General features: G+C 44.4%; 10 protein-coding genes across 12 annotated transcripts; 8 read left to right on the top strand and 2 right to left on the bottom strand.

The window, feature by feature from the left end:
• The first annotated feature begins 5,031 nt into the window (after positions 1–5,031).
• On the top strand, positions 5,032–7,015 carry LOC6594563 (sterol O-acyltransferase 1). The gene is made up of 2 exons (XM_002019546.2): positions 5,032–5,835; positions 5,892–7,015. Exons 1-2 carry the CDS (start codon positions 5,172–5,174, stop codon positions 6,917–6,919), a joined length of 1,692 nt encoding a protein of 563 aa, XP_002019582.1. The 5' UTR covers positions 5,032–5,171; the 3' UTR covers positions 6,920–7,015.
• Positions 7,016–7,075: 60 nt separating this feature from the next.
• On the bottom strand, positions 7,076–7,525 carry LOC6594564 (cyclin-dependent kinases regulatory subunit). The gene is made up of 2 exons (XM_002019547.2): positions 7,467–7,525; positions 7,076–7,395 (listed from the first exon to the last, which is right to left on the bottom strand). The coding sequence occupies exons 1-2, from the start codon at positions 7,523–7,525 to the stop codon at positions 7,179–7,181; spliced, it is 276 nt and encodes a 91-aa protein (XP_002019583.1). The 3' UTR covers positions 7,076–7,178.
• A 1,033-nt stretch (positions 7,526–8,558) lies between these two features.
• Positions 8,559–10,403, top strand: LOC6594565. Its single transcript, XM_002019548.2, has 2 exons — positions 8,559–9,563; positions 9,904–10,403. The coding sequence occupies exons 1-2, from the start codon at positions 9,347–9,349 to the stop codon at positions 10,095–10,097; spliced, it is 411 nt and encodes a 136-aa protein (XP_002019584.1). The 5' UTR covers positions 8,559–9,346; the 3' UTR covers positions 10,098–10,403.
• A 436-nt stretch (positions 10,404–10,839) lies between these two features.
• LOC6594566 (transmembrane protein 216) lies at positions 10,840–13,069 on the top strand. Its single transcript, XM_002019549.2, has 2 exons — positions 10,840–11,478; positions 11,591–13,069. The coding sequence occupies exons 1-2, from the start codon at positions 11,223–11,225 to the stop codon at positions 11,782–11,784; spliced, it is 450 nt and encodes a 149-aa protein (XP_002019585.1). The 5' UTR covers positions 10,840–11,222; the 3' UTR covers positions 11,785–13,069.
• A 216-nt stretch (positions 13,070–13,285) lies between these two features.
• On the top strand, positions 13,286–14,821 carry LOC6594567. Its single transcript, XM_002019550.2, has 2 exons — positions 13,286–13,360; positions 13,433–14,821. The coding sequence occupies exons 1-2, from the start codon at positions 13,339–13,341 to the stop codon at positions 14,725–14,727; spliced, it is 1,317 nt and encodes a 438-aa protein (XP_002019586.1). The 5' UTR covers positions 13,286–13,338; the 3' UTR covers positions 14,728–14,821.
• Positions 14,822–15,029: 208 nt separating this feature from the next.
• On the top strand, positions 15,030–16,275 carry LOC6594568 (transcription factor Ouib). Of its 2 annotated transcripts, none has more exons than XM_002019551.2 (4): positions 15,030–15,178; positions 15,248–15,747; positions 15,805–16,053; positions 16,114–16,275. In XM_002019551.2, exons 1-4 carry the CDS (start codon positions 15,059–15,061, stop codon positions 16,265–16,267), a joined length of 1,023 nt encoding a protein of 340 aa, XP_002019587.1. In that variant the 5' UTR covers positions 15,030–15,058; the 3' UTR covers positions 16,268–16,275. The 2 variants fall into 2 exon arrangements, with proteins under 2 accessions (XP_002019587.1, XP_026851161.1); XM_026995360.1 differs by having other exon boundaries at positions 15,063–15,193.
• A 202-nt stretch (positions 16,276–16,477) lies between these two features.
• LOC6594569 (transcription factor Ouib) lies at positions 16,478–17,701 on the top strand. The gene is made up of 3 exons (XM_002019552.2): positions 16,478–16,607; positions 16,693–17,216; positions 17,280–17,701. The coding sequence occupies exons 1-3, from the start codon at positions 16,488–16,490 to the stop codon at positions 17,635–17,637; spliced, it is 1,002 nt and encodes a 333-aa protein (XP_002019588.1). The 5' UTR covers positions 16,478–16,487; the 3' UTR covers positions 17,638–17,701.
• Positions 17,702–17,844: 143 nt separating this feature from the next.
• On the top strand, positions 17,845–19,385 carry LOC6594570 (transcription factor Ouib). The gene is made up of 4 exons (XM_026984693.1): positions 17,845–17,972; positions 18,031–18,581; positions 18,639–18,884; positions 18,944–19,385. The coding sequence occupies exons 1-4, from the start codon at positions 17,853–17,855 to the stop codon at positions 19,236–19,238; spliced, it is 1,212 nt and encodes a 403-aa protein (XP_026840494.1). The 5' UTR covers positions 17,845–17,852; the 3' UTR covers positions 19,239–19,385.
• A 118-nt stretch (positions 19,386–19,503) lies between these two features.
• LOC6594332 (transcription factor Ouib) lies at positions 19,504–21,161 on the bottom strand. The gene is made up of 4 exons (XM_002019554.2): positions 20,989–21,161; positions 20,180–20,928; positions 19,874–20,119; positions 19,504–19,814 (listed from the first exon to the last, which is right to left on the bottom strand). The coding sequence occupies exons 1-4, from the start codon at positions 21,127–21,129 to the stop codon at positions 19,649–19,651; spliced, it is 1,302 nt and encodes a 433-aa protein (XP_002019590.1). The 5' UTR covers positions 21,130–21,161; the 3' UTR covers positions 19,504–19,648.
• A 14-nt stretch (positions 21,162–21,175) lies between these two features.
• On the top strand, positions 21,176–24,923 carry LOC6594333 (UPF0505 protein CG8202). 2 transcript variants are annotated; one of them, XM_026984690.1, is made up of 11 exons: positions 21,176–21,331; positions 21,391–21,481; positions 21,548–21,661; positions 21,714–21,885; positions 21,938–22,593; positions 22,644–22,810; positions 22,870–23,152; positions 23,214–23,524; positions 23,589–23,920; positions 23,980–24,557; positions 24,612–24,923. In XM_026984690.1, the coding sequence occupies exons 1-11, from the start codon at positions 21,315–21,317 to the stop codon at positions 24,717–24,719; spliced, it is 2,829 nt and encodes a 942-aa protein (XP_026840491.1). In that variant the 5' UTR covers positions 21,176–21,314; the 3' UTR covers positions 24,720–24,923. The 2 variants fall into 2 exon arrangements, with proteins under 2 accessions (XP_026840491.1, XP_026840490.1); XM_026984689.1 differs by having other exon boundaries at positions 21,281–21,331; positions 21,548–21,649.
• The last annotated feature ends 596 nt before the right edge of the window (positions 24,924–25,519 follow it).

Below are 25,519 nucleotides of genomic sequence, written 5' to 3' on the forward strand. Positions count from 1 at the left end.
TACTTTCCATTAGTAAATCCCGAAACCCTCTTTTAAACAACGCCCCTGCTTTCTCTATCGCACATAGTCGTACATTCATGCAGTTCACGTTCGTATTATTTGGCATCCCATTTGTTTGTTTTTTTTCCTTCCTTCCATATAGCATTATGGGAGGTTTTACTCGGGGATTGGGGCTTGGGGGTGAACACTTGAGTGGCTCAAAATGGGGTATCGGTTATTGTCTGACTGAGAATCGAATTCAGCGGAATATTTTCCACACAATCATTGGGAAAATTCAAGCATAAAAATCACTGAAATAAAATCTATTTACCATTGGGTTTTCCAGATTAGTTTTTATCAGCACCAGTCCAAACTCTGCATCGACTTTCTCTCGCCTTTGTTTCACTATCAGCATTTTTAGAGCTCGAAAAATGAGCAAATATAAAAATTGACTTCTGGTAATCGTCGGTTCAATAATCCCAATCGCAAATAAGTTTCAAATTTAAAAACTATTTGTATTTTTGGGGGTACTTCGAGATCTTTTGTTAGCTTACACTGATACAAATGAAAAATGCTTCTTGGTTTCCATGAAAAGTGTACACATTAAATGCTGATCTGATTGAGGGGAAAAGTGATGAGTAATGGAATGCTTTAACTGTCGAATGCAAACATTTTAATTGACAGATAAAGAAGCTTTATTTACGGTTTCTCAGGAAATTTGAACTATCCCAACAAACTATGCGCACAAGATCGAAGCATTGGAAAAGCTTTGGGTGGAAGCGGAAGTATGGTGTACACACTGTTCGATTAGTCGATTCAACATACATCTGTATAGAATTTTATCAACTATTGATGCTTTTTTAATTGAAATCCTTTTCTCCCTAAAATGTGTGCTTTCCAGAACCTCTAGGTCTCCGCTTAGCATCCAGCCAATAACAGCATTCGATGCCAGACCCAGCGCCATTTCTATCAGCAGCGGTCCTCACAAAAACTAATTCCACATAATGGCCCAATCTACATAAAAAATCGCTCCTCCCCTCCGCGAACGAACCCCGAACGAAGCACAAAAAATCGATGAGGAGAGCGAGGAAAAGCAGGGGAATGGACGCTGGGATGGCCGCCTGCCTGCCCGCCTGCCTGCCACCCCGCATAAATTTCCAAATAATGTAATGCTAAAAAAAATCCACACAAATATGAGGAGCAAAAGAGAGGGCTATAGCCAGGGGGGATGGGGAGGGAGGATTGGGTGGGCAGCGATTGGGGGAGCGAAAATAAAGTTGGAAATCATGAACCATACAAAATGAAAATCCACCCTCGGAAAAAACGTTGCCAACGTTTTTTCTTTTTTTCCCCCCGTTTCGTTCGTTTTATTTTGTTTTCCTTCGTTCTCTTTTGTTTTGTTTAAGTGGGCAAAAAAGGACAAGCACAAAAAGTATCTGTGTGAGGGGTGGGAAATGTATCTCTGTGTGTGTGGGTGTGTGTTTTTGTGTGGGGGAGAAGTGGATGAAAGTGGGGTAGAAGTGGTGGGTGGATGTGGATGGCTCTGTGCTGTGCTACGAAACTGTTTCGCTTTGTTTGCAAAACAATCAAAAGCGAACGGAATCGTCGTCGTCCCAGCCATCGCCATCGCCGTCGCCGTCGCCATGCTCGTCGTACTTTTTTCCTTTCCCTGCCACCCACTCTCCCATTTTGGGGTTCAATCTCCCCGTTGACATCGTTGGCGACATTAAATATTGCTCAGAGTTCTTTCTTTTTCCCTTCTCGCTCGGCGCTGTTGCCTTCTTTTTGTGCCCTTGTGCCAAACCAATTTCTAGCATATTTTTATGAGCCCTCTGTGCTGGCGAGCCCTGTTCCTGTTCCTCTCGTGTGTCCTGTGTGGCAGGCGCAGCAGCTTTCGTTTATTTTGCAAACGTGTGCCACCAGGCACGCCTCCAACGCCTCCAACGCCCCCAACATGGTTGCCGGAGCCATGTGCGAGACGCTAATAACGTTTGGTTGCCAAAAAGCACCAGGAAATGAGCCAAAGCCAGAGTCCTGCCAGATCGGACCAGGGATGTACAGCCTTCCTGGCAGCTCTTCCATATGGCGGGTGGTTCCTGTGGCCAGACGTCAGTTGGGCTTTGAAACGGTGAAGATTTAGTTCGATGGAGAAAATGGATACGATTTCGGGAGAGGGAGATCCACATCCGTTGCGCTCAAGTAAATACGAAAATGGAATACCATTCTATAATCAATTGAATGCAGAATTCACTAGCAATTTAGAGCGGTATAACTTAAATTTTTCTAGGGAAATCTAGGGAATTTAATACGTACTCGTAACAATCTTACACTGTATTCAGCACTAATTCCCCTTCTAATGAATCTCTCCTAATGCAGCTCCGACTCTCTACTCCATTCCCACATCCATTTAATACCCCCAATCATAGCTTATGTACATCCATTCATTCATTTTATAGTTCCCCTTACATTTTCACTGCGTTTTATATGGCTTTTTAGTAAATTACAAAAATGCGCCATTTCTAATTTCATTCTTTTCTTTTTTTCTTGTTCAGAGTTTCAGGGCACACAGCACACAAAATGGTGTGCCTATAAACCAGAAACCAGAAACAGCACAACAGCAACAGCAACAGCAACGCCGGCAGCCAAATAACGGAAATGACAAAACAGAAATACAAACACACACACACATACAATAACCGTGGAAAGCGGAAAGGGAATTACCCACATGCCCAAAAATATGCAACATTTTTTATATGTTTCTGCTTCACAAAACTTTTGCGCAGGCAGCATCATAAAAATTTTTTTCTGTTGCTGCTGCTGTCACTTTTTTCCTCCGCCGCTCTGTGGCCGTGGCTTTTATGTTGCCTCTTCTGTGTGTGTGTGGATGTTTGTGCTGGTGTACTGGTGTGTGTGAGTGCTTTTTATGACCCAATATGGCCGCCACAGAGCGGAGTACGTGTCCGGTTCCTGCCGTTCCGTCCCGACCTTCCTCCCATTGCGGGTTTATGAATTATATAGATTTTTATGCGGTCGCATATTATTTTGGTGGCCTTTTTTGGCTCTCTCTCCCCCCATTCTCCCTTCTCCTTTTTTGTGTGCTTTGCTTTGCTTTTCTTTTGTTCCTTTCTTTTTGGGGCAGGCAATAAAAATGTCTTTTTATGTGTACGTTTGTCTTATACTATCCCGAGGCCAAGATCTTTCGGTTTCGGTTTCTCCATAATGGTTTGCTTTCTGTCAGGAGGTTTATGAATATGCCTTCTTCTAGATATGGCTTTTTCTATATGGTATATGGTATGGGCTTTACGAGGTCCGGTCCTGACGCTGGCACAGGCAAAAGCACAGCTTTTATTATTCCTATTTTCATATATTACACTCTCCATTTTCTCGTTGTTTCTTTCGTACTCACGCTGCTTTTGTCAGTTTTGCATTAATTTCATATTTGGTTTATGTTTCGGGTGGTTTTGGGTGGTTTTGGGGGTTTGTGGGCGGTCGGGTCGTCGAGTTTTTCTTGTCGCTGCTGTTTATTTCGCATAAATAATATATATTTTCGGTTATTGCGTCTGCACGGCATTAATATTATTTCCAACAAGCGCACACACACACACACGCACACACAATCATATTTAGGTATAGATGGTTGTGCATCCTGCTAACCGCAGGACCTCATGGCCGTGAGCTTTAATTTTGGCTCATTTTTCGCTATCAAAACATTATGTTTATGCGCCTGTATTTGTTTTTGTTCCACTCATATATACATACATATGGATACGTATCTATCTACATATATACTTACCCGCTCGTCGTAAATATTTGCAATTAAATATGCCAAAAATACACCCGCAATACAAACACATATCCCTTCTTATTTTCCCCAATTTTGGGGCATATTTGATGCAGCTCAAAAACATACACATACATACATGCATGTATCTCCAATTTTCGGTGTGCTTTTATCTTTTATAACAAATTTAATAATTAAAAATATGATAATATACAAAGAACTGGAGAAAATAAGGAAAAATAATGTGACATGATAGCAAAATGAATTGACAATATTTTTATTAATGAAATCTATTGCTTTCGGACATCCGTACTCAGACTAGTACGATATCCGAGCCGAAGTGAGTAATTACTTGCTGAATTTCCAATTAGTACCATTGCCACATTGTATGACACATTTTTCTAGATTAAGACATATGATACTCATTCTTATACCATGTCGACAGGTGTACCTGCTCCCCCATTCGGATTAAAGACGAAATATGTACCTTCTAATCTAAATTGTTTTATTAGATCGTATCAATACAAAACATGAACTTTGCCAGTTGGACGACAAACAATCCATGTACTGGAGAATGGAAGACCTTTTTTATGGCTTTCGTAAGTACATTTAGTACAACCTTTTCATGCACTTGGTCCCACGGTGCACCCTAAAATGGGGTCGTGGGAGCTCGGCGTCATGTAAACCATTTGAGTGCAAGTGCACTCGGACTTGCAACTGCTGCTGCCCCTGTGCGAGGCCAATGAACAAAATGGCTTATCAGTGGCGTTGAATAGAGGCCCACATCAGAATCTGCCTCTGGATTGATTAAAGTACCGTTGACAGCTAATCGTCTCGCCTAATGCACGAGATATCAAAACGAATGTAACTAAAATTTCCAATTGTTGAGCGTTTAACACATGGCAACACGAGTGGGAGAGCGCAAACCTCTTGCAAGAGCGCTAAAGGTAATGTAGAGTGAGGGAGGCGAGGGAGAGAGCAGGAAAGTAAGACTTAGCTTTAGCAACCAGTGGCGTACGTCAAATAATGTGCAGGGGGTCAACACCCTTTATTAACACCCTTTATTAAATATTGCAAGTAATAATTTCCACCATTATATTCATGTTAATACAATACGGTACAGCAGAATTCCGACCCCCTTTACCCACGCCTCTGCCTTAGCCATTCAGCCAAGCGCCGTTATCTTCGTGAATTTGAAAACAACGTCGCGTAAGCTTTGGAGGCGGAGAATCCGAAGCTAAGTGCGCCGTCTCGGATGCCTCGACGCGGACATTGTGCAAACTGACGTCCCACGGGACAGTCGCAATAAGAATACAATTAATTGAGTAACGCGGCTATAAAAAACTAAGTAAAGATTACTAAGGACTAACAAAGGAACAAAGGCTAAGCGCACAAAACCTCAAACAAAGCCATGGCCGACGGGATACAGCAGCAGCAGCGCAGGGGCGCGGCAGAACTGACCGAACTCAATTTTGTGCGCGAAAAATTGCAAAAATTCCAATCAACAATGCTGCAAGACTTTGAGCAGCGCCTGTCCTGCATGGTCGAGGATGTGCTCCAGGATATGCGACAGCGTGAGCTGCGCGCCCACGAATTTCGCAACTTCGAGAGCCCCTATGGGGGAGTAAGCCGAAACAATACTTGGCATAATCGCATGTCCAATCCAAAAGTTCCATCCACCGCAGCCAGCGACGTAGGTGACAGTCCAAATGGTCATGCAAATGGTACGACAACACCGGCGCCGCACCAAGGACAGAAGCGACCGCAGCGACGTCAATTGCCCGACAAGGTATTCGTGGCGCGGGAATCGTACCTGACCACACTGCTCCAGGTGGAGCACATGCGCACCATCTATCACATCTTCTACATTATTCTGATCATGTTTCTGCTTAATGTGATCTTCTACGACTACTTTGTGAAGGGGCGCATCGATCTGGGCCTGGGCACGTTTCGAGGAGGACTGAAACGCTTGCACTGGGTCTTTGGTGTGTGGCTCCTTGAGCATGTCTTTGTCCTGGCGCTGTATTACGCCTTCCAGGGCTGGGCTTTGGTCAGACATAAGCTAAAGCAGCATAGTAAGTATTAGAGGGAATACAGCAGAAAGCACCCACCTGATCTTTCCGTTTGGCAGGTTCTCTTCAAAGATTCTGGTCGCACAGTTGCCTGATTATGTACATCAGCTCCCAGCTGGTATTTTGCTTTGTGTCCTCCTCGCTCTGCCTTAAGTTTGGCCTACCCTTTGTTAGCGCCTGCATCCTGCTTCTGGAGAGCACTCGCCTGCTAATGAAGATGCATGCCTTCATTCGATACAATGCACCCCGAGTGCTAGCGGGGAAGGAGAAGACAGATGACGACAAGGAGGCTGCGTCGGGAGAACGGCCATTTGTGCCACCTGTGCGAAGCTATGTGTACTATCTCTTCGCCCCCACGTTGATCTACCGGGACAGGTATCCACGTACCTCGCACATACGCTGGAAGTTTGCCCTTAACAGATTCCTGGAGGTGGTAGCGGTAGCTTTCCTTTACGCCTTTATCCACGAGCGTCACATACACGAGCACTTCGGAGAATACGGCAAGGAGGAGATGGGCCCATCGCAGCTGATACTGAAGCTCTTTGGCATGATGCTGCCCAGTGCAGTGATTTTCCTGTGTGGCTTCTACCTGATCCTGCACTCATGGCTTAATTTCACGGCGGAGCTGCTGCGCTTCGGTGATCGCATGTTCTACAAGGATTGGTGGACATCGCACACCTACGACGCCTACTACCGCAACTGGAATGTGGTAGTGCACGATTGGCTGTACGAGTACGTATACAAGGACATGTACACGCACGTCTTCAAAGGCTCCAAGGTGGCCGCTTCGTTGTCGGTGTTCATGATCTCGGCTCTGGTGCACGAGCAGGTGCTGGGTTTCGCCTTGCAAATGTTCTTCCCCGTAATGTTCTTCCTCTTCGGTGTTGTGGGCGTCGCTTTAGTGTATCTGATGCGAAGTGCCCCAAAAGTGCTGGGAAACATGTTCCTTTGGTTCTCCCTCATCCTGGGAAATGGGGTCCTAATCTCTCTCTACGCCATGGAGTATTATGCACAGAAGAATTGCGATCTCAGCTACGAGAGCTGGACCGATCACCTGGTGCCGGCCGTCTGGCGTTGTTATAACTAGCTTTAAATGTACAATACTACTACTGCTTTTAAACTGTTCGTACACATGGCGTACATTTGATTTGTATTTTAGGTAAATAAACTTAAATGAAATTAACAGAAACGTTTCAACACGTTAAACAAAAATTTTCGAGGGTTGAACTTGATCAGCTGCAATACTCTTAAAGCTAATGGGTTATACTTATTTTACATCAGGATGTTCTGATAAATTTGTCTTATGGAATACTTGTGTGAGTTGGTGGGTGCTGTTATGTCTGGCTTTATACACAGGCTGCCGCTTGTTGAGACGACACCTGCGGCGCGTTCTCTTCCCCGACGCGTTTGCGGCGGAACAGAATCACATGGGGCTCTGGTGCGTGCATCATGTAATGGACCCAGCCGGGACTCTGCTGTACGCCAAGATTGCGCCACTCCGTTTCAGTCATCAGATGCGCCTTGGGCACATGCTTGGCCAAATCGGAAGGCAGAATAACATGCCTGCGGTTTCGGGGGCAAAAACGCAATTGTTAACAAAGTCATTACATGGTGTTTTTTTGGCGCGCACTCACCTGTACTCGAATTTGTCATCAAAATACTTCTCTGAGTACTGGATTTGATCTGCAGGCATCGTGACAAAAATTAAATTCAACCAAATTTAAATAAAGTAAAATCAAAACAAATTATTCAGAGACGACAGCACTTCGATAACAAGTTCGTTGTGACTGAACATAGACAGAAAACGATTAGCTAACCTATTGTCGAAAATTCTGTACACGTTAATGTTTAAGTAGGTAATGATGAAGGACAATATGGATCTACAATAATTTAAAAGTAATATTTTTTACGCGGTTTAACTCAATTTCGTTTTTTTATCAGTATATTTACGGTATATTATGATAATGCGACTGTCTATTTCCGTCTATTTCTGAGGGTCAGACCGTTTACCTTATTAATAAATCCACGGTCACACTGCCATGTTCAACACCATGTCTAGCTCGCACACCATGAACATTTTGATACTTTTCATAGTATTTTCCAGTATGTTTTTAAGACGCGTTATGGAAAACCTCGTTGTGATAATCCAATCATGTAGAAATAATGTAGAAATGAATTTAAATGCCATGTCCCAGGCCACAACGAATACTAATTTTTGATCAGAATCGAATTTATGGTCGTCTGCCATCAAAATCTCAATTTTTTTAAATGTCGAAGAAAAGGCATATAAGAAAGTGGATAGCGCAGGTTTTGCACACTGGCGCTTCCATGGGGATTATATGAAAAACGGACGGCCAACATTTTTTAAATGTACACACTTCCCCCTAGGGGCGGCCTTCAATAATTACATTACAATGTGTAGAAAACATGTAGGAAACGTGTAATTACCATGTAAACAAAATGCATTTCTGTGGAAATTGCTGTTGACCTTTTTTGTTTAAACCTTTTTTATAAACAATCCAATTAAGCTAGGTTCTTTAAAGTAACCAGTGTTGTAGGAAAGTGATTCTATAATTGGATAAAATTATGTTCTAAGGGCTAAGGTTCCTTGATAGTTATTAATATTGAACCGAATATCAAAATCGAGGAATATGATGGAATTTGAATGGAAATATTTCGTCAGTATATTTACGGTATATTTTGAAAATGAGACTCCATAGAGCATGTTCAAAAATAAACCATATCATCCAAAGAAAAGAAAATTCCCCAGCAACAACATCCCATAAAAGGTCTAAAATATATTTTGGATATTATTAATGGTGCAAATTCGTTGGCCATTGGCCCCTGGCGTGTGTGTGCGTACATACCAAAAGAACTGCTGCCGTCGCTGTTGTTGTTGTTGTGTGCGTGTGCAGAGCAGAGCATATAAATTGCCAAAAGTTTTTATATAAGAAGCTCCATGTTCTATGTTTCTCAACAATATATCCCCCCCGTGTGCTACATCTAAATGTGAACGCACATACTTAATATTAGCAAAGAGTTGTCATTGACCCCCCTGGCAACCGACGCGCTGGCCAGTACAGCAATAGCAACGGCAAGAGGGCAGCAGCAGCAGCAGTTACCATACGAGTAAATATACATATGAGGAGGAGAACACAATTAAAAATACACCAAGAGCTCCATTAACGCTGTCCCCAGCCACCCAGCGCCCATACACCCCATCATACAAATGGATATATGGAAGTGCGCGTGCTAGAAGGCAAGCCACCTGCTGCTGTTGCTGCTTCGTGGGACGAGTGGTTCAGAGACTGGGACTAGGATTAGGACTAGCACTACGGATATTGGCATTGCCCCTCCCATCCAGACAGCTGCTTCAAACTGCGCCGGTGACGACGAGCAGTTAAGGGCAGCAGCATCTCTGCCCCTGCCCTAGCCCTAGGACCTCTACCCGCCGAGTGGAGCAGCAGCTAGCGGCCAGGAGAAAAACAGCCGCCGACGCCGCCGCCGCAGCGCAATGAACGCCAGCCTCATCTATGAGATACTCATGTATCTGAATTCATTCTATTTTGGCATGTACGCCGCCTTTGAGGTGGGCGTGGGCGTGCTGAAGGCAATCAACCTGAACTACGGCGAGAATGTATTGTCGCGGGAGGCGTCCATACTGCTCTCGCTGTGCATCATTGAGACCCTACGCATTGTCTTTGGCCGCAAGAGCAGTCTCAGCGATCGTGGTGAGTAGTCCACTGCCTTTCTAAAGAAATCCTAGCAAGAGTTCTGACGATGACACTGCAAAGTTATGGATGACGGCTTCGTCATTGTCATAAACAAGAGCCAACCCCTCCCCACATTACACATTCCCCTGCCATTTGCTTGCAAACGTCAGCCGCCCATAAACGTTTCGTTTCGTGGTGTATGTACTCATCCCCTCCCCCGGCCCCAGTGGCGTATGCGTAATTATGGTCATGATGCAGATGAGAAATGTAATCGGTTAATGGCGGAAGGCGTCACGACAGAGAAAACATATTCCGCTACTAATCTATTCTATTATATGTTTCTTTCTGTCTTTTGCAGGATGGCAAGCAACCGCATCCGTAATATTAACACTGCCCAGTCTTGCTATTGTTATATATTTGTGTTGTTTTCAAACCTATGTTCTCAAACTCGAAATGATTCTGAGTGCCTTAATGATCACCCTACAAGGTGCTGAACTAGTCTATGCCAGCATATTCATTTGTACAATGTGTCGACCCGTAACATACACCTAGCAGTTGATGTACCACGACCAAGCCATCATCAGCAGCACCATCAACATCAGCACTAGCGCTAGAACTAGCACTGCTAGAGGAAGGGGCGGCAGCCGAGGTAGAGCGACGACGAAGACGAGACGAGACTTTCTCCTGGCACTACTCTATCAGACACTAGACCACTTTAAGGACTCCTCTACTCTAGCGACTAGCAACTAATGTAACAGAGATATTGCCACCAATACAACAGATACGCTGGCGTATTGCTGTGTGTGCCCTGTGTCCATAAACCACAAACCGAATGATCGACTGGCACGCCGCACTCCGCTCCGAAACGAACCAAACAACCCACGCACACATTTGGATACAGTCAGAGGAGGCTTCCTTCCATTAAGGTAACTGCTTTTCAAATTATATAAGGCGTCGCGCACAGAGATACAGATCTTATTCGCGACAGTACAACGCGACCGACGCGTCCGATTCTATCAAAAGCAAAGCTGCATTTAATTTGAATTTCTTGTTTGCATTCTTTTGTCTGGCCTTTTGTCGCCATCGCCTCCCTGCTGCTCGACGTACGCGCTCGTTGTTGGTATTTTTATACGCTTATGATGGTCTAAAATTATATACGAACTGCAGTGCTCAGTGCTCGTGTCCCCTAGGTGCAATGCACACTTCTAATTCAAATGTAATATATACGGCGGGACGGACACCTTCGGTCTGCCAGACCATCGATGAGAGATTGAGACTACCAGCGGGATACTACTACTACGCGGTCTCTCGGATGATGCTTTCGGCTGTTCGGTCTTTGGCCCCCAATTAGCCCCTTCTTTTGGGCCAGGGATTAGTTAATCTATTCTGACACTTTCATGTAGCCCGGGGCAGTGCATCTGTAGATCATCTCTGGCCCAAACAACGCCAGAGAAAGCCACTAAAACGGCGACAACGACAAGCCAAAAGCAGCACATTATTCAAATTTCGCAGCTACAAACCGTGCTCGACTGCCCGCTGCAAGATCTAACGCAGAGGCAGGTTCCCACCACAGTCTATAAATATAGCGCCCAACGTGAGCAACACCGTGCGCGGCGATCTCGGGCAGGAATTTTGCCATCAAATTGAAGATCGAGAGGTGCAAAAGTTGTTAACAGGATGCCGCCAAAGCGACCGCCGCCACTGGTGCCGAAGCAGCCCAATCCCAGCATGAACTACGAAGTTTTAATCTACTTAAACTCCTTTTACTTTGGGATGTTCGCCTGCTGCGAGATGGCGATGGGTCTGCTGAAGGCCATCAATCTGAGCTATACGGGGCATACCCTGGCCATGGATTCGGCGGTGATGGTTTCATTCATTCTATTGGAGTCGATACGTCTGATAATGGGACGCAAGAGTTCGTTGGCCGATCGAGGTAGAACTGTAGAGATATCTCTCTGTCGTGGTGTGCTCTCTTCTAATTTTAGTCATTTGTTATCAATAAAAACAACATTTTAATGTGGAAATTTTCTCTGTTTATTTCACAGGTTGGTCAGCCATATTGTCGGTCTTTATGACTGCTCCCTGCTTCCTCGGTGTCTCCTATCTGCTGCTGCTACAAACCTACCGACTGCGCCTGGAGTACTGCCTCTGTACGCTGCAGATAGCCCTCTATTTCACCGAAGTGTGGTATGCCATCGTCTTCGTTTTCTCACTGTGTCGTCCAGTAACTTATGATTAGTAAGAACAACAAACCGAACAGGTCACAAACAAACAAAACAAAACAAAAAACATTTATACATTTAGTACTTACAAACAAGCGCAAAGTTTAGCAATATACAACCAAAAAGAATGATATTGAATGATAGATAAAGATTGAAATTGCAGTAGGCAGTCGAGACTTGCTCATATGCCCCGAAAAAAAAAAACATACACAGAAACTTAGATGAGATGAAAAGTGAAATCCGTAAAAACAAAAAAACTTGAGTAGTTTATATGATATTTAATTATACTTATGATAAGATTTATGATAGAGAGCATACACACACATGGTTTTATATACAAGAAATGTTAACATTTAAGCATCAATTGGAACCAATATAAAAAGAGAGACAACAAAAAGCTTCAAAAACTTTGATGTAAAACTTGAAAATAATTTTCACAATTTTTAAGATGCCATTTTTTTTGTATAAAAACAAGTTAAAAAACAAACTAAAAATTGTAAGTGTGGAAAAATAATCTAAAAACTAGTTAAAATGGTTACATAATAACTCGAATCTTTACACAAATTCTAGTCACAAAAAACAACCAGGAGAAATCATGTAAATTACGCTTGAGATCCATTCAAAAAAACTCAAAAAAGAAATAGTTTATTAAACAATAAGAGAAACCCCAGTAGAAAAACAACAGCAAACCCACAAGAAAGTCTAGACGATGTGTGTACTTTAATGAACAAATACTTTATATAAAAACTAGCATATAGCAAACAACAACAACAGCAAGAAATGAAAAGGGAAAGCATACTAAAAATCTAGAGAGTGTTAGTTAACCTAGGCAAAGGACCCTCCCTCCATTCTTCATATGTATGTATGTATTTGTACTGCCTATTGGCAGAATGGAAATAAAACGCCCCCGGAATAAGTCAAGCTCAATTATCCCCCGCCCCGCCTCAAAAATGGATCAGAGATTCTTCTTGTCATAGATTCAGCTGGTCAATAAAAAAAACCAAAGATTGTGTATAATTTGTAAGACCTTTTTGTGGTTTCATAGCCAGATGCCCGCACAAATAGATCACAAAATGAAACACTCAAATCTCATGCTTTTAAAACTACAATTTTAATTAGAAAACACTAAGGCAAATACCTTACCAGCTAGAAACAAGGAAAACCAAAGCCACAATATCCTTTGTTAATTTAATTTATTTGTATGTATGATATTTATGTACTTTCGTTGAACGCAAAAGATGTTAACAAAACAATTAAGCTAATAAATATAAAACAAGCAGAAAACATAAAAGATTTTATGACAAAAACTATATACACAATTAAAGAAAAACCAAAAAGCAACAAAATCTTTTGTTCAAAGTAGTAGGCTGTGCTTCTATAGACCTTTTGCAGGCAATCTACATACATATGTGGGGCATTTGATTTCAGTAACACTTTTACACAAATCCAGATCAGATCTCTTCCAAATTTATTTTTGTCGGAATATTTTACAAATTTTTTGAAATTTGAAGTACCTAAAGTTAACGAAACGAAATACTACTTGAATTTAAATAAATTTGCAAAAATTCCCAATGGACAAACAGAATAAATCCGGTCGGTATTCAGGCAATTACTTATATTTCATAAACAATTTATAATATTGAATAATATTCTCTTATACTTCAGTTGCCTCTGGCGGACGTTCCCATTCGAACAGCAGTCGTCGCGTCATGTGGAAAATGGACAAAAGCTGTAAGGATGAGGAGGAGGTCTTTGACTCGATCGTCACCTATCGCTGGATGCCATCAGAGGTGGCCAGTGACACCACTAAGGAATCCCAAAGCAATCCAGAGGTGGCCGTCAATCGAGACGCTCCACACAAAAACTGGCGAATGCTGGTCGCAGAGTTGGGCAAGCGCAAGGAGCTGGCGCAGAAGGAGCAGCCGACAACATCTCAATCTTCTGTACAAAAATCAAATTCTTTGGCGAAACTGGAAGGACTCGAGAGCAAGGAGCGCGCCAAGGCAAGCTGGCAGCGTCTTTTCAACACAATTAAGCTGATCAAAAAGGGCGAACTGCCGGAGGAGGAGAAAGAGAAATTCGAATTGAGTGGAAGTCCCAGCCTTGCCCTGCGCTACAAGCCATCCCATGAATCGCTCAAGTTCAAGAGGAGCAAGGACCAAGGCCTGGATCATATTCAGCAGCAGCCGAGCACATCCCAGGCTGCGGCTATCAACTTAAAAATAGAAACCTGTGACCTGCCGCCACATCAGACTTGCGTAGTGCGTGAGGTCCCGCCGATGTTTGCTCACCGAGTGCGCGTCTCAATGTCGAAGGACACGGATTCGTGCAGCTCCGGGGAGTTGGATTTGCAGAAGAACGGCACCGCATCAGAAGCAAGCAGAGTGACAGGACCATTGAAACATCTGGCAAGCGTCGTTGTAACAACGCCCTTAGCGACCTCCTTTTCAAGCGGTCCTCATGTGGGACCTAAGCGGGGCACAGTCAAGCCTACAAAGGCACCGTCAGCTTCGGGCAGAAAAGTTCCTAGCCCCAGCAACAGTGACACGGTAGACTCGTCATCGGAGTCGGTCAAAAAATTGACCAGCCCCAGCAACAGCTGCTCGGCAGGACGTTCCTCCCCGGAGGCGATTACCTCCAGCAACAGCGGTACGGCCGGAGGTGCCCCCTCGCTGTCTGGCAAGAGAACAACTAGGCCCAGTGGCAACAGCACGGCACGTTCGGAGACGGGCAAAACCAGCAGCATCGCTGGCAGCGGGTTGCCAAATCTCCGCCAGCGCCAGCAGGAGCTTCACCGTTACCGTCTTCTCGTCGAACAGCTTCGCGTGGAACTGCTTCAGCTGAAGGTTAAACGCGAAATTGAGGGGACTCATCAACAGCACATCCTCTTCCGCAAAGATTTGCAAATCAAAGAGAATCTGTTGAGAACCTATGACGACAACGATGTCTCTCATGCTTAGGATCTCAATTGCAGCATCACTTCACTCAGATTAAGAACAAGCTTTACAATACATATGTTGAAATAAATTAGCCAAGGTCGCAGTACTTCGAAAACAGTTTAAAGTCTAAAAAATAAAACCCAAACAAAGAAAGCCATAGACCGGAAAAGAAAATTATTGTCATATTTGTTCTTTTTTTATTTAAAAATCAGTTACATGTTTCTTAACATTATGTAATCCAATTAAAAGTGGCCGATCAACTTTTGCGTTCAGTAACACTGGTAATGCAGGCGTTTCCCAGTGAATGGACCCTGCCTATTATATTTTAGATCGGTTTAATTAATAGATTAAAATGTTAATAAACCTTTGTCGGGTTTGTGGCAAGAGTAACATCTGCCCGAAAGCCTTACCGCTTTTCGAACCTAGTAATCGAAAGCTACTGAGGTATATATATGATCTGACTGGGATTCGAGTAAGCTTTAGCCTTGTATGTTTCGTCTCAAATATTGCACGATTTATATTAGTTGTTTGTATTGTTTAGCTGCTTTGTCATTCCAATTCACCCCACATGGTGTGCTTCTGCTGCCAGATGGACATAAAGACAGCCAATGTGTTTCGCAGGCAGTGCATTAAAGTGCAACAGAAATGGTCGCCGATGGAGAAGAAAACTGAAGATCAGACGCCAAAAATTCGCCGGAGTGTTCGATGTTCTAGGCGACGACCGGTCTTGCATTTGCCTGTAGAACCTTTGCAAATAGTTGATGTTGTAATGAAAACGGAAGATGAATTCATACAAGCAACAAGTGTTAACAATGAGGTTGACCAACTGGCCTGGACTTCCGCAGAACAGGTCACAATACATACCGAGGCTAGTCCAGACGAAACCGATCATGACAGCTCCTCCAGTTCCGATAAAGACTACAGTGCACAACCAAAGCTACAGCTCCACAAATGCAATCTGTGTGGCATCGTTAAGAACAACAAAGCATCGCTAGTGAGGCACAAGTACACGCATACTGGCGAAAGGCCACATCCCTGCAAGTATGGGCGAATATATACCCCGTGTATACCACGATACTAATCTTGGACTCTTTACAGGGAATGTCCGAAAGCTTTTCTTTCCGGAAACGAACTTCGCGCCCACATGCTCACGCAACACACAAAGGAACCACCATTTCCCTGTCGCTATTGCGAGCGGAAATATTTCTCGTCGATAGGGCGAAAGAAGCACGAACGCGTCCACACAAATGAACGGCCCTTTGTTTGCGAACAGTGCGGCAAGGCATTCACCAGAGGGTGCATCATGAAGCAGCACATGCTTTCCCACACGGGACAGAGGATGTTCAAGTGAGTTGCCGAGTCTCCAGCAATAATATGGTATAATTATGCAGATCGTTCTTTTTGCAGTTGTGATATTTGCAATCGTTCCTTTACGCTCAAGAAACATCTTGTCACGCATTACATATCGAACACACATAAACTTAATGCTGCAGCGCAAAAGGTTGTGCTCCCTGGGGGAGAAAACTGTGCCAGCAATAAGCAGCAGAATACAGAATTATAATTATAGTTTCTAGAAGTTCACAAGTCTAGCACTAGACTAGCTTTGCTGTAGATTCCTTTAATATTTTTGTTTACTTTTAAAACTACCCCTAAATTCGCGCCCTTCAAAGCAGCAACAAATAATTACCGCGTCTTCCAGTGAATGTCAACGCTGCTGCTGCTCCGATTTACATGAAACTGCATTCCATTTAGGCGAGTTTTGCAACGAGGGAGCCTCAAAGATGTTAATAAATATGTGTAGAATTTGCGCCAGGCGCAATCTCTGTGAACAAAGCATAAATCTGTTCGAGCATGCCAACAGGAAAGTGGTGCGACATATTTTTATGATTGCTGGTGTTCGGGTAAGCCGGAATTGGCTAGAACTATTGAGAAACATTTAAATTTACATATCCCTATGCAAATGTCTTTGTTTTATGGATACCACAGTTGAGAGATCTGTCGAATGTTCCTGCCTTCATATGCCATTGCTGCCAGTCGGATCTCAAATTGGCCATGACCTTTCGAAAACTGTGCCTTAAAACCCAGAAACGATGGCAGCCCAAAATCGTGGTACACGAAGATTCCTCGCTTAGCGAAACCGAATGCCAAGCAACAGCTGAGACGTTAAAGATAACAAGACAGAATTCTGGCAAAGTCAGCAAATTCAGTGAAACCGATGACGGGGCACAGGAGCCGGAAGAACCGTTTATAATAATGCTGGAAGAGCAGCCAACGAGCAGTCTTTTCGTATGTGAACAAATCGATGAGGATGAGCCAGAGGAAATCTGCAGCGAAGAGGAGCAGTCAACTGCTGATCCCATACTAACCACAAATCCCAAAAATGACCACAAAGTCACAAAGCAGGAAGACGAACCCTACATATGCGAACAATGTGGAAAGCATTCCCATTCAAAGACTGTATTTGAGCGGCACATGCGAAAACACACGGGAGAGCGCCCGTATGGCTGCCTGTAAGAATCATAACAAAGTTCACAATAGCACAATGTATTAAATCCCAATTATTATGTTTGCAGCGAGTGTACCGCCAAGTTCCTCACGGCTGCCGAACTCCGCTCCCATCATCGTGTCCACACGGGAGAACGACCGTTTGCCTGTCGCTATTGTGAGCGGCGGTATGTGAGCTACATGGGCAGATTGAAGCACGAGAGAATCCATACCAATGAGCGGCCTTTTGTCTGCGCCGAGTGCGGCAAGACATTCACGAATTCCTATATACTTAAGAATCATATGCTTGTGCATACGGGCGAGCGACAATTTCGATGTGATCTCTGTGAGCGATCTTTCCAGCGTAAGACGCATCTGCGGACGCATTTCCAATCGAACACTCACAAGCAGAACGTCATGAAGCAGCAGCAAGGCGGTGTCATGTGAAATCTTTTAGAATAATTCATATTAGCAGGGAACCAAATAGAAAAGAAACTTAGTTTAAACGAGACTTTGTTTTGCGGTCTTATTTCGAGCCAGTGTTGCATGGCGACACCTGTACGTGTGGGCGTTGCGCTGCGAATGGTCAACAGTTGTGTGGGTGGAATGTCTTTGTTTACAATTAGCAATATTGAGTATTATTACCCATTTGTTGAACTAAAATGCTGAAAAACGTTTGTCGCATATGCGCCAGTAACACGGACGACAGCAAAGCATTAAAGCTCTTCATGAGCAGCACGCGGGAGCTGGTGCAACAAATCAATTTAATCGCCGGCATTTTGGTAAGCTCTAAGGAATCCAAGATAAAAACGTTTAAATCAATCGTTTGCCCCACCACAGCTTCAATTCGATCCCGATTTACCCGATTGGATATGCGAAAGATGTCAGACAGCCTTGCAGGGTGCAATAGAGTTCCGTGACCAATGTCTGAGCAGCCAAGATAAGTTCAAAAGATTCGATGGGACGCTTACTGAGGGCTCTCGGCCTGCATCCACCCACCTATTCTGTTTACGACGTAGTACGCGCTCCCAGAATCAGCTGGACGCTGCCACAGAACTAAAGAATCTGCCCAGTCCCATAGAAGTAATGATCAAAGTCGAGAACCTGAGCAATGGCCATGAAGAAGACGATGGTGTTGATCATCTGGACACTAGCAACGAAACAGATCTGGACTTCGTAATTAAAGAGTTTCCCCTGTCAGAAGACGATGATGTGCCTGGCTCCGCAGCTAAGATCCGAAGAGGTCGACGAAAGAGGTGTTCTAGTGAAAAGCGCCAAAAACCAGCTCTAACCGTCTTCTTCTGCGATCAATGTGGCACCAATATCACTGGAAAAACCTCCTTTGATCGCCACCTGCGTAAGCACAGCGGCGTCCGACCCTTCCAGTGCCAGTAAGATGAGAAAACTAAGAAATTTCATTGCAGTTTTTAATCGTTTTGGTCTCTTAGACTCTGCCCCGCCCGCTTTCTATCCGCTGGGGAGCTGAAAGGTCATCAGGTGATGCATACTGGGGATCGTAATTTCCCCTGCCGCTACTGCGATCGCAGCTATGTCAACTACAGCGGGCGACTACGTCACGAACGCACTCATACCAATGATAGGCCTTTTGTCTGCTCCCAGTGTTCCAAGGGCTTCACTAATTCGTACATTCTAAAGAACCATATGCTGATCCATACGGGCGAGCGCTTGTTTAGGCAAGAAACCAACTCATTGTTGTTCAATTTGTTGTATTACCAGAGCTATGTATTTGCAGATGTGAGCTGTGCCAGCGTTCGTTTTCGCGACCAACCCACTTGAAGACCCACTATCGCTCGAATACGCACAAGCACAATATGGAAAAAGCAAAGGCCGAGAAACAACAGCTGGCCGACTGCTTGCAAATGGCTCTGCCACAGCAGGCGGAGCAGACTGAATTCCTGGTGGAGCAGCAGCAACCGGCATTGGGCTTCACGATAGATGTTCCTTTGCCCTTGGAGCAGGCATCCTCATTGGATCTAGCCGCTCAACAGCTCTTGGGACCAACAACCTTAGTATTTAGTACAAACTAAACCAACGACAACGAAAAGCCAAATATATAGTTTATACTTTAATTTCATTAAGTCTTTGTGGAGATCTCGAGATCTTACGACTGTTTTGAGTCGGTGTTGTACGGCAACAATTTTTATCAAGAAAACGTACAAATTATAAAAATCTAAGAAGGGCCTTTTTCGCTCCATGCAGGGTTGTTTTTTTGGGCAACATCGATGACAGCGCGCTACTTCCAGTTCCGTTGCAGGTCCAAAAAAACGCACACTTGTTTTATAAAAACAATGATTTTGTTCGACTTGAAGGATAGAGTTTATTAATGATAAAGTGTTATTACAACAAGTCAAATTTATTATATTATTGCTGAAATGCTATTTGTCTGTATAATCCATAATCGCGCCAAGCTTAAATTTATAATGGTGCATCTCTAGTCCTAAACTATTAAACTATCCTCCTCCACATCCTCCAATTTAAGTTCCTTTTTCTGCTCTCTCTCCAGTGTAATCCCGGCCTTCTCCATATGCCGTTTGTGCACTCCCGAACGGAAATGTGTACTCAGATGGGTGGGGAGCATGAAAGACTTGTCGCACAGCTCGCACCTTCAAAATCGAATAAGTTTTTCAAAGCAATTCCAGGGCGGATTCAGCACTTTACTCACCTGTAAGCGCGCTCGCCGGAATGTATTAACATGTGGTTCTTAAGAATGTACCCAGTGGTGAAAGCCTTGCCGCATGTGCCACAGACATAGGGACGTTCATTGGTGTGGGTACGCTCATGCTTAACGCGAGTGGTGTAATCGGTGAAACAGCGTCCGCAGTACTGGCAAGCGAACGGACGCTCTCCGGTGTGCTTACGCATGTGGCGCTTCAGTTCGGACGTGGTGCAGAAGCGAGAGTTGCACAGTCTACAAATCAATATGCAATTTAATGGAGATTATAGCTTCTGTCGGGTGGGATATACTCACTCGCAACCAAACTGCTTATCGCCGCGGTGGCGACGACAGTGTAGCTCGAAGGCCATGCGGCCTTTGATGTGATTGCCACACTGCTCACAAATGTAGACGCCGCCTGTTCCGCGGCGGCGTGGATCGTCAGAACGTACTTTCGGTTTGGGCGGCAGACTGGACTTCTTTACAACGATGTTCTCATGCTCATACTCATCGTCCAGGACGTTGTCCAGCACGGCCACTTCGTCATCAGAATCGTAAACATAGCCCTCATTTCCATCGCCTGTAATAAGTTCCCCAGCAGCATCTATCATTTCTGTCTCCTGATGACTTTGTTCCTCAATATCTTCGTCTGCCATGAGGCTTTCGTATTCGGCCTCCTCTATAAGCGATGCTCCGTCGTCCTCCGTCACGTTGTTTTCGGCATCGTCGAAGAATTCATTGTCGTATTCGATTTTTTCACCAATATCCACCTCCTCCTCACCCTCCTCTTTTGCTTCTATATCATCCATATAAGTTTCTACAGTTTCGACCTCTTCGGGGGGCTGGGCCCTCTTGTCGACGTCCGCCTCCTCCATCACCTCGACGTCAGTGCCCAAGACTGCGGCCTGGTAGTACGCGGGTATCACGCTTTGCTGTTCTTCGGTTAGTCCCATCAGGAGACTGCGTTGGGCGCCAATGCAACGCTCGCGAAATTTGGTTGCAGCACTTAGTTCCATTACGCAGCATTCGCAAATTAGTTCAGGTAAACATCCAAAAGACTCCAGCTACGAAAAGTATGGTTGCTAAAACTATTCACAATAATTTCTGGCGCAAAAATACAGTACCCGCAATCCAGTGAGCGTCTCAATGTTCTCAACCATCTTTGGATTTGATTTGTCAAACAAGCGAGGGGATCTTTTGATGCTTGCATACTTGGCACACACCCGGCAAGTGCTTTTCAAATGTTTTAACGACGACTTCGACATCTTTTTGGTTGCAAGTGTAACAATTTGCACTTTTTACAATAAAACTGCGAGCTCAAAAAGTAAACGCGTCGCTTGACAGCTGGATTTTGCCATTCACAGCGTGCGCGGTCATATGGTCAGTCGCCGCGAAGCTGTACATATTGAACAGCTGTGTCTGTGATGCCGACAACAACAACCAGGACGCTATGTCGAATTTGGATTGGTAGGTTTTCAAGGAAAATATACAACTAATTGTTGATTTATAATCCCATTTGACTGAAGGGTGTGCGTGCCGCGTTTGTATGAAGTAAGAAAAAACCACTTGGCTGGCCGTGCCACGCTGGAGCATCCGCTAAAACAGCAGACAGTCACGGTGAGTTTTGGAATATGACGCCCTCTATGACTTGAATTTATAAATACTCGTAATTCTTGTAACCAGGTGGTGGACATTAATCCTTTGAGCCTGGCTCTGGAGGGTACTGATCCGCTCTCGCAATTTGCGCGCCAAGATGAAGAACTGAATGATCCACTCTCCCAAATGGTCAGCGAACTCGTAAGTGCACAATCCCCCAACCACCTTTGGACTAAACCTTCCTCTTCCCCAGGACCTCAAGTCGAAGCGTCGCGAACGTGATAGAATAGAGCCAGAAGATAATACCCTGCAATGGAGCACAAGGCGCTTGGGTATTCTCAATCGCTTCACTACCAATGAGAAGCTATCGCTATCGACCAGTTTTCTGGTCGCCTCTGGCAGCTTGGACGGCGGCAATGAAAGCAGTAAGTTGTGTGGAATACTCTCTTGGGCCTCTCCTAACAAATTTAATCCCAGTCAAAGCACAAACTGTGGTGGCAGACAAGACCAAGTATCGGCTGGAGCAGCTGGATCATTTCGATGATGGCACTATGCGCCACATGATGGACCTCACGCAACCGGAATACATTCAGAGATTCGAGCAACTCAAGCAGGAGCTCACCCAATCCTGGCACAACGATCAACGAGTGAAGGCTCTGAAGATTGCCATACAGTGTGCCAAGATGTTGGCAGACACCACTGTCCTGCAGTTCTATCCCAGCCAGTATGTCCTCATTACGGACATTTTGGATGTCTTCGGAAAATTGGTGTACGACAGACTCCAGGCCAAGGCATCGGGACTGCCTGGTGCTTCGGCGGCCACATTGGAACGCGAACGTGAAGCTGCTCGGGATACGTGCCAGAATTGGTTCTATAAGATTGCCTCCATACGAGAGCTGCTTCCGCGCTTGTACCTGGAATTGTCCATCTTCAAGTGCTATGAGTTCTTAACATCCGATCGCGAGGAATACGAGAAGTTACTGCGACGTCTAACGCATCAATTGAGGGGCATTGCGGATCCCCTCGTTTCCACCTATGCGCGTTGCTATCTAGTGCGCATGGGCGTGACTGTAACGCCCAGCAAGACATATATTCGTGAAAATTTCGGTGATCTGTTCATTGTTTACCCTCAGGTGAGAGGAAGTACTCTTAATGGCTTTATTTGATCAATATTTTTTAATAGATCTTTCGATTTGTGGCACGTTTTAATCTGCATCCGGAGATTGTCACCGCCAGCTCGTATCTACAGCTATATGCACCAGCATTCGACTATATGCTGCTGTGTTTAGTGCACAAATGCGAGCTTCACACGCAGGATATGCTCAACGAGTGCAAACAACTGAAGAACAAGTGAGTAGGCGTCCATATCTTTCAATGAAACCCAATCAAACTCTTCCATACATTGCCAGCGGCGCAATACTGATGTCCATTCTGAGTTCCTTCACATCCGAGTTCATTGCCACAAATGCATTGGAGTTTGTAGAGCTGATAAATACCTCAGAGACGCCGGGAATATCAAAATCCCAGCTGCTTCGTTCATTAGGGAGCTGCGTCAGCAGTTGTGCCCCGCTGCAGGAGCAGCGTGTGACCTTTCTAAAGGCCGCCTTTGAGACCATCAACAAGCTGACGGATCCGAATGAATACATCAACTGTGTGGAGACCTGGGCTGTCTTTGTATCGCAGTATTTTACCGTACGTTAAGAGCGTGGCTTAAACTCTAGATAATAACTAATTATTGATTATGTTTCAACAGATACACGAAGTGAATCGTTTGCTGGGAGAGCTGAATACACGCATGTGTTTGGGCAAGGCCTATGAGAAGCACTATCCGCAACTGCAGAACATTCTGTCGAGGATTATGCAGAACTACCGCAGCATTGAATTGCTGCTGATACAGCCCAACTTCTTGCCCTATTTGGACCTGTTTCAAAAGGAATCAGTGCGCGTGGAGGTGTGCAAGACAATACTCACATACTACAAGCAAAACAGCGAGGAATACACCTGCGATGCGGTGGTCACGAATGCTCTGATGTATCTGGGAAAGATTCTCAATGATTCTGTGAAGTAGGTGAAACTTTAGTGACTTAGAAACAATTTCCTCATTGATATTGGTGTGCTCTTCGTTCAGTGCTCTCAGCGTGGAAGATGAGAGACGACAGATATCGCAGCTCATCAATGTCTTCATACACAAAGTACACTTTGGTCGCGACTTGGAGCAGCAGCTAGGCTTCTATGTGGAGGCTAGGGGCACCTTTAGCAATCTGGATGCGGTGTATGTCACCCTAGTGCATGCTGCCTGCAAGTTGGCCACACGTAATACCTCAAGATCCACGGGTTTCATCAAGGCCTGCATATCCTATTGTTTCATAACCATTCCGAGCATTAGCGCTGTCCAACAGCAAATGGATTTGTATCTGCTGTGCGGTCAGCTAGCCCTCAGGCATCTGTGCTTGGGACAGGGTAAGGCATTTCCTTAATTAAGGAATCAATTTCTGTTTAAATAAGCTATTTTTCCTTAGCTGATGCCTGCTTTGAGGCCGCTTTGCAGCTGGTGAATGATTTGCCTGCCGCCACCGTGGACTTTGAGGGTAAACCGCGCAGCCTGGAGCGCTACTTAGTCTCATATTTGTGCAACATGCTGGCCACATTGATTGTGGTGCCCGATAGTCCAGAGCAGGGAGTGCTGTACTTTCTGCGTCTGCTCCTAGATGTCATTGGGAAGCATGAGTTCAAGGCGGACAGCACGGCGCCGAGCGTCATCTATCTGCATGCCTTGGACATGCTCTATGTGCAGTCGCTGGAAAAGTATCCCTATCACATAAAGGGTGTGGTTTCCAACGATGATTTGTATGGCCATGATCCCAAGTTTCTGGCGGAGATCAACAATCTGTGTGTGCAAGTGGTGGATGCCATTCTGTTGCAGCTCAAGGCCCTTGGTGTGGCCCATCAGCAGCGACAGCAGGCAGAGCTATCCCTAGATCTTTTCTTAAGGATTGTACGCTATGCGGATTTGGAAAGGGAAACTGTGTCCCAATTGGCATTGAACCTCTGGCTCTTGGCCAACAAATCGCAAACGCAGCTCGATACAAAGACACTAGTATGTATAGCACAATATATATTTTTTTTGTGATATTTACCTTTAATTATGCAGCCCCAAACCTTACGCGTTGTAGAGCAGTTGTACAAACAATTGAGGGATGTGGCACCAGCGCAGGCACAGGCCATTGCAAAGCTACTCCTGCGCATGCGCAACAGCTGAGGGATGGAGCTCCTGAGTGAAAGCAAAGCCTAGCTGCCTGCTGAGATTACTCTACATATTCTTATACCCCAATATGCATGAATCTTTTACGGATTCAAGGCCTGGATATACCTTCAGTTTTGTGCTTTTTTAGCTGACATTTTTGTGTGCAATTACAAATGTATGTTTATATATAAAGACTTGATACAATTTTTGACTGCAAAATGAAACGAAATTTGTTTAAAGAGTTTTGTAAAAGCGCAGTATCCCAATGCGTTTATTCAATAATACGATTGCCGGCAGGCCCGTTTGCCACAGCTATCATTTAATTTAAGCTGTGCGTTTACCAAAAATTACACCTTTCTGCTCGCCAAATCAATCTGTTTTTTCCAGAGAGAGAGAAAAATATGGAACCAAAGATTAGAGAACACATCTACAGCATACACACTCTCCTTCTCTTCGTTATGCTTCATCTATGTGCTGTTTAATCTTCGATTGGACCCTACTTTGGGGACTTATTCTTTAAAAGCATATTTCACATCTCAACAGATGGTATGGGAGGGTGTAAAAAGGTTTTACGAATGAAGGAGGGAAGTGTAAAAATATGATTTACATTTTGTGTGTTTTTCTTATTCTGTGTTCAGTTTTTTTTTTTGTTTTTTTTGGTAGTTTAAAACATTTGAGGCATTTCTGTCGTACAAATAAATGGCTACAAAATCTATGGCTGACAAATGAGTAGCATCGAATATTCAAGAAATCAAAAATCAACAAAACTTAAAGCGTAATATGAATATCAAAGATATAGAGATACAATATATAAC

The sequence above is a fragment of the Drosophila persimilis genome, unplaced genomic scaffold (genome assembly GCF_003286085.1).
Source record: "Drosophila persimilis strain 14011-0111.01,24,50 unplaced genomic scaffold, DperRS2 tig00000000-arrow-pilon, whole genome shotgun sequence".
Classification (NCBI taxonomy): Eukaryota; Metazoa; Arthropoda; class Insecta; order Diptera; family Drosophilidae; genus Drosophila; species Drosophila persimilis.

Excerpts from the sequence above, each read along its gene's own strand:
- LOC6594563 (XM_002019546.2), top strand. The coding sequence starts at position 5,172 with ATGGCCGACGGGATACAGCAGCAGCAGCGCAGGGGCGCGGCAGAACTG. Across the intron at positions 5,836-5,891 it reads ACATAAGCTAAAGCAGCATA|GTTCTCTTCAAAGATTCTGG; the intron begins GTAAGTATTAGA and ends TCCGTTTGGCAG.
- LOC6594564 (XM_002019547.2), bottom strand. The coding sequence starts at position 7,525 with ATGCCTGCAGATCAAATCCAGTACTCAGAGAAGTATTTTGATGACAAA. Across the intron at positions 7,396-7,466 it reads GATGACAAATTCGAGTACAG|GCATGTTATTCTGCCTTCCG; the intron begins GTGAGTGCGCGC and ends CCGAAACCGCAG.
- LOC6594565 (XM_002019548.2), top strand. The coding sequence starts at position 9,347 with ATGAACGCCAGCCTCATCTATGAGATACTCATGTATCTGAATTCATTC. Across the intron at positions 9,564-9,903 it reads GAGCAGTCTCAGCGATCGTG|GATGGCAAGCAACCGCATCC; the intron begins GTGAGTAGTCCA and ends TGTCTTTTGCAG.
- LOC6594566 (XM_002019549.2), top strand. The coding sequence starts at position 11,223 with ATGCCGCCAAAGCGACCGCCGCCACTGGTGCCGAAGCAGCCCAATCCC. Across the intron at positions 11,479-11,590 it reads GAGTTCGTTGGCCGATCGAG|GTTGGTCAGCCATATTGTCG; the intron begins GTAGAACTGTAG and ends TTTATTTCACAG.
- LOC6594567 (XM_002019550.2), top strand. The coding sequence starts at position 13,339 with ATGGACAAACAGAATAAATCCG. Across the intron at positions 13,361-13,432 it reads GGACAAACAGAATAAATCCG|TTGCCTCTGGCGGACGTTCC; the intron begins GTCGGTATTCAG and ends CTTATACTTCAG.
- LOC6594568 (XM_002019551.2), top strand. The coding sequence starts at position 15,059 with ATGTTAATAAACCTTTGTCGGGTTTGTGGCAAGAGTAACATCTGCCCG. Across the intron at positions 15,748-15,804 it reads GAAAGGCCACATCCCTGCAA|GGAATGTCCGAAAGCTTTTC; the intron begins GTATGGGCGAAT and ends GACTCTTTACAG. Across the intron at positions 16,054-16,113 it reads ACGGGACAGAGGATGTTCAA|TTGTGATATTTGCAATCGTT; the intron begins GTGAGTTGCCGA and ends TTCTTTTTGCAG.
- LOC6594569 (XM_002019552.2), top strand. The coding sequence starts at position 16,488 with ATGTTAATAAATATGTGTAGAATTTGCGCCAGGCGCAATCTCTGTGAA. Across the intron at positions 16,608-16,692 it reads TTATGATTGCTGGTGTTCGG|TTGAGAGATCTGTCGAATGT; the intron begins GTAAGCCGGAAT and ends TGGATACCACAG. Across the intron at positions 17,217-17,279 it reads GAGCGCCCGTATGGCTGCCT|CGAGTGTACCGCCAAGTTCC; the intron begins GTAAGAATCATA and ends TTATGTTTGCAG.
- LOC6594570 (XM_026984693.1), top strand. The coding sequence starts at position 17,853 with ATGCTGAAAAACGTTTGTCGCATATGCGCCAGTAACACGGACGACAGC. Across the intron at positions 17,973-18,030 it reads ATTTAATCGCCGGCATTTTG|CTTCAATTCGATCCCGATTT; the intron begins GTAAGCTCTAAG and ends GCCCCACCACAG. Across the intron at positions 18,582-18,638 it reads GTCCGACCCTTCCAGTGCCA|ACTCTGCCCCGCCCGCTTTC; the intron begins GTAAGATGAGAA and ends TTGGTCTCTTAG.
- LOC6594332 (XM_002019554.2), bottom strand. The coding sequence starts at position 21,129 with ATGTCGAAGTCGTCGTTAAAACATTTGAAAAGCACTTGCCGGGTGTGT. Across the intron at positions 20,120-20,179 it reads GATAAGCAGTTTGGTTGCGA|ACTGTGCAACTCTCGCTTCT; the intron begins GTGAGTATATCC and ends ATTGATTTGTAG. Across the intron at positions 19,815-19,873 it reads TCCGGCGAGCGCGCTTACAG|GTGCGAGCTGTGCGACAAGT; the intron begins GTGAGTAAAGTG and ends TCGATTTTGAAG.
- LOC6594333 (XM_026984690.1), top strand. Across the intron at positions 21,662-21,713 it reads CCCAAATGGTCAGCGAACTC|GACCTCAAGTCGAAGCGTCG; the intron begins GTAAGTGCACAA and ends CCTCTTCCCCAG. Across the intron at positions 23,921-23,979 it reads GCATCTGTGCTTGGGACAGG|CTGATGCCTGCTTTGAGGCC; the intron begins GTAAGGCATTTC and ends ATTTTTCCTTAG.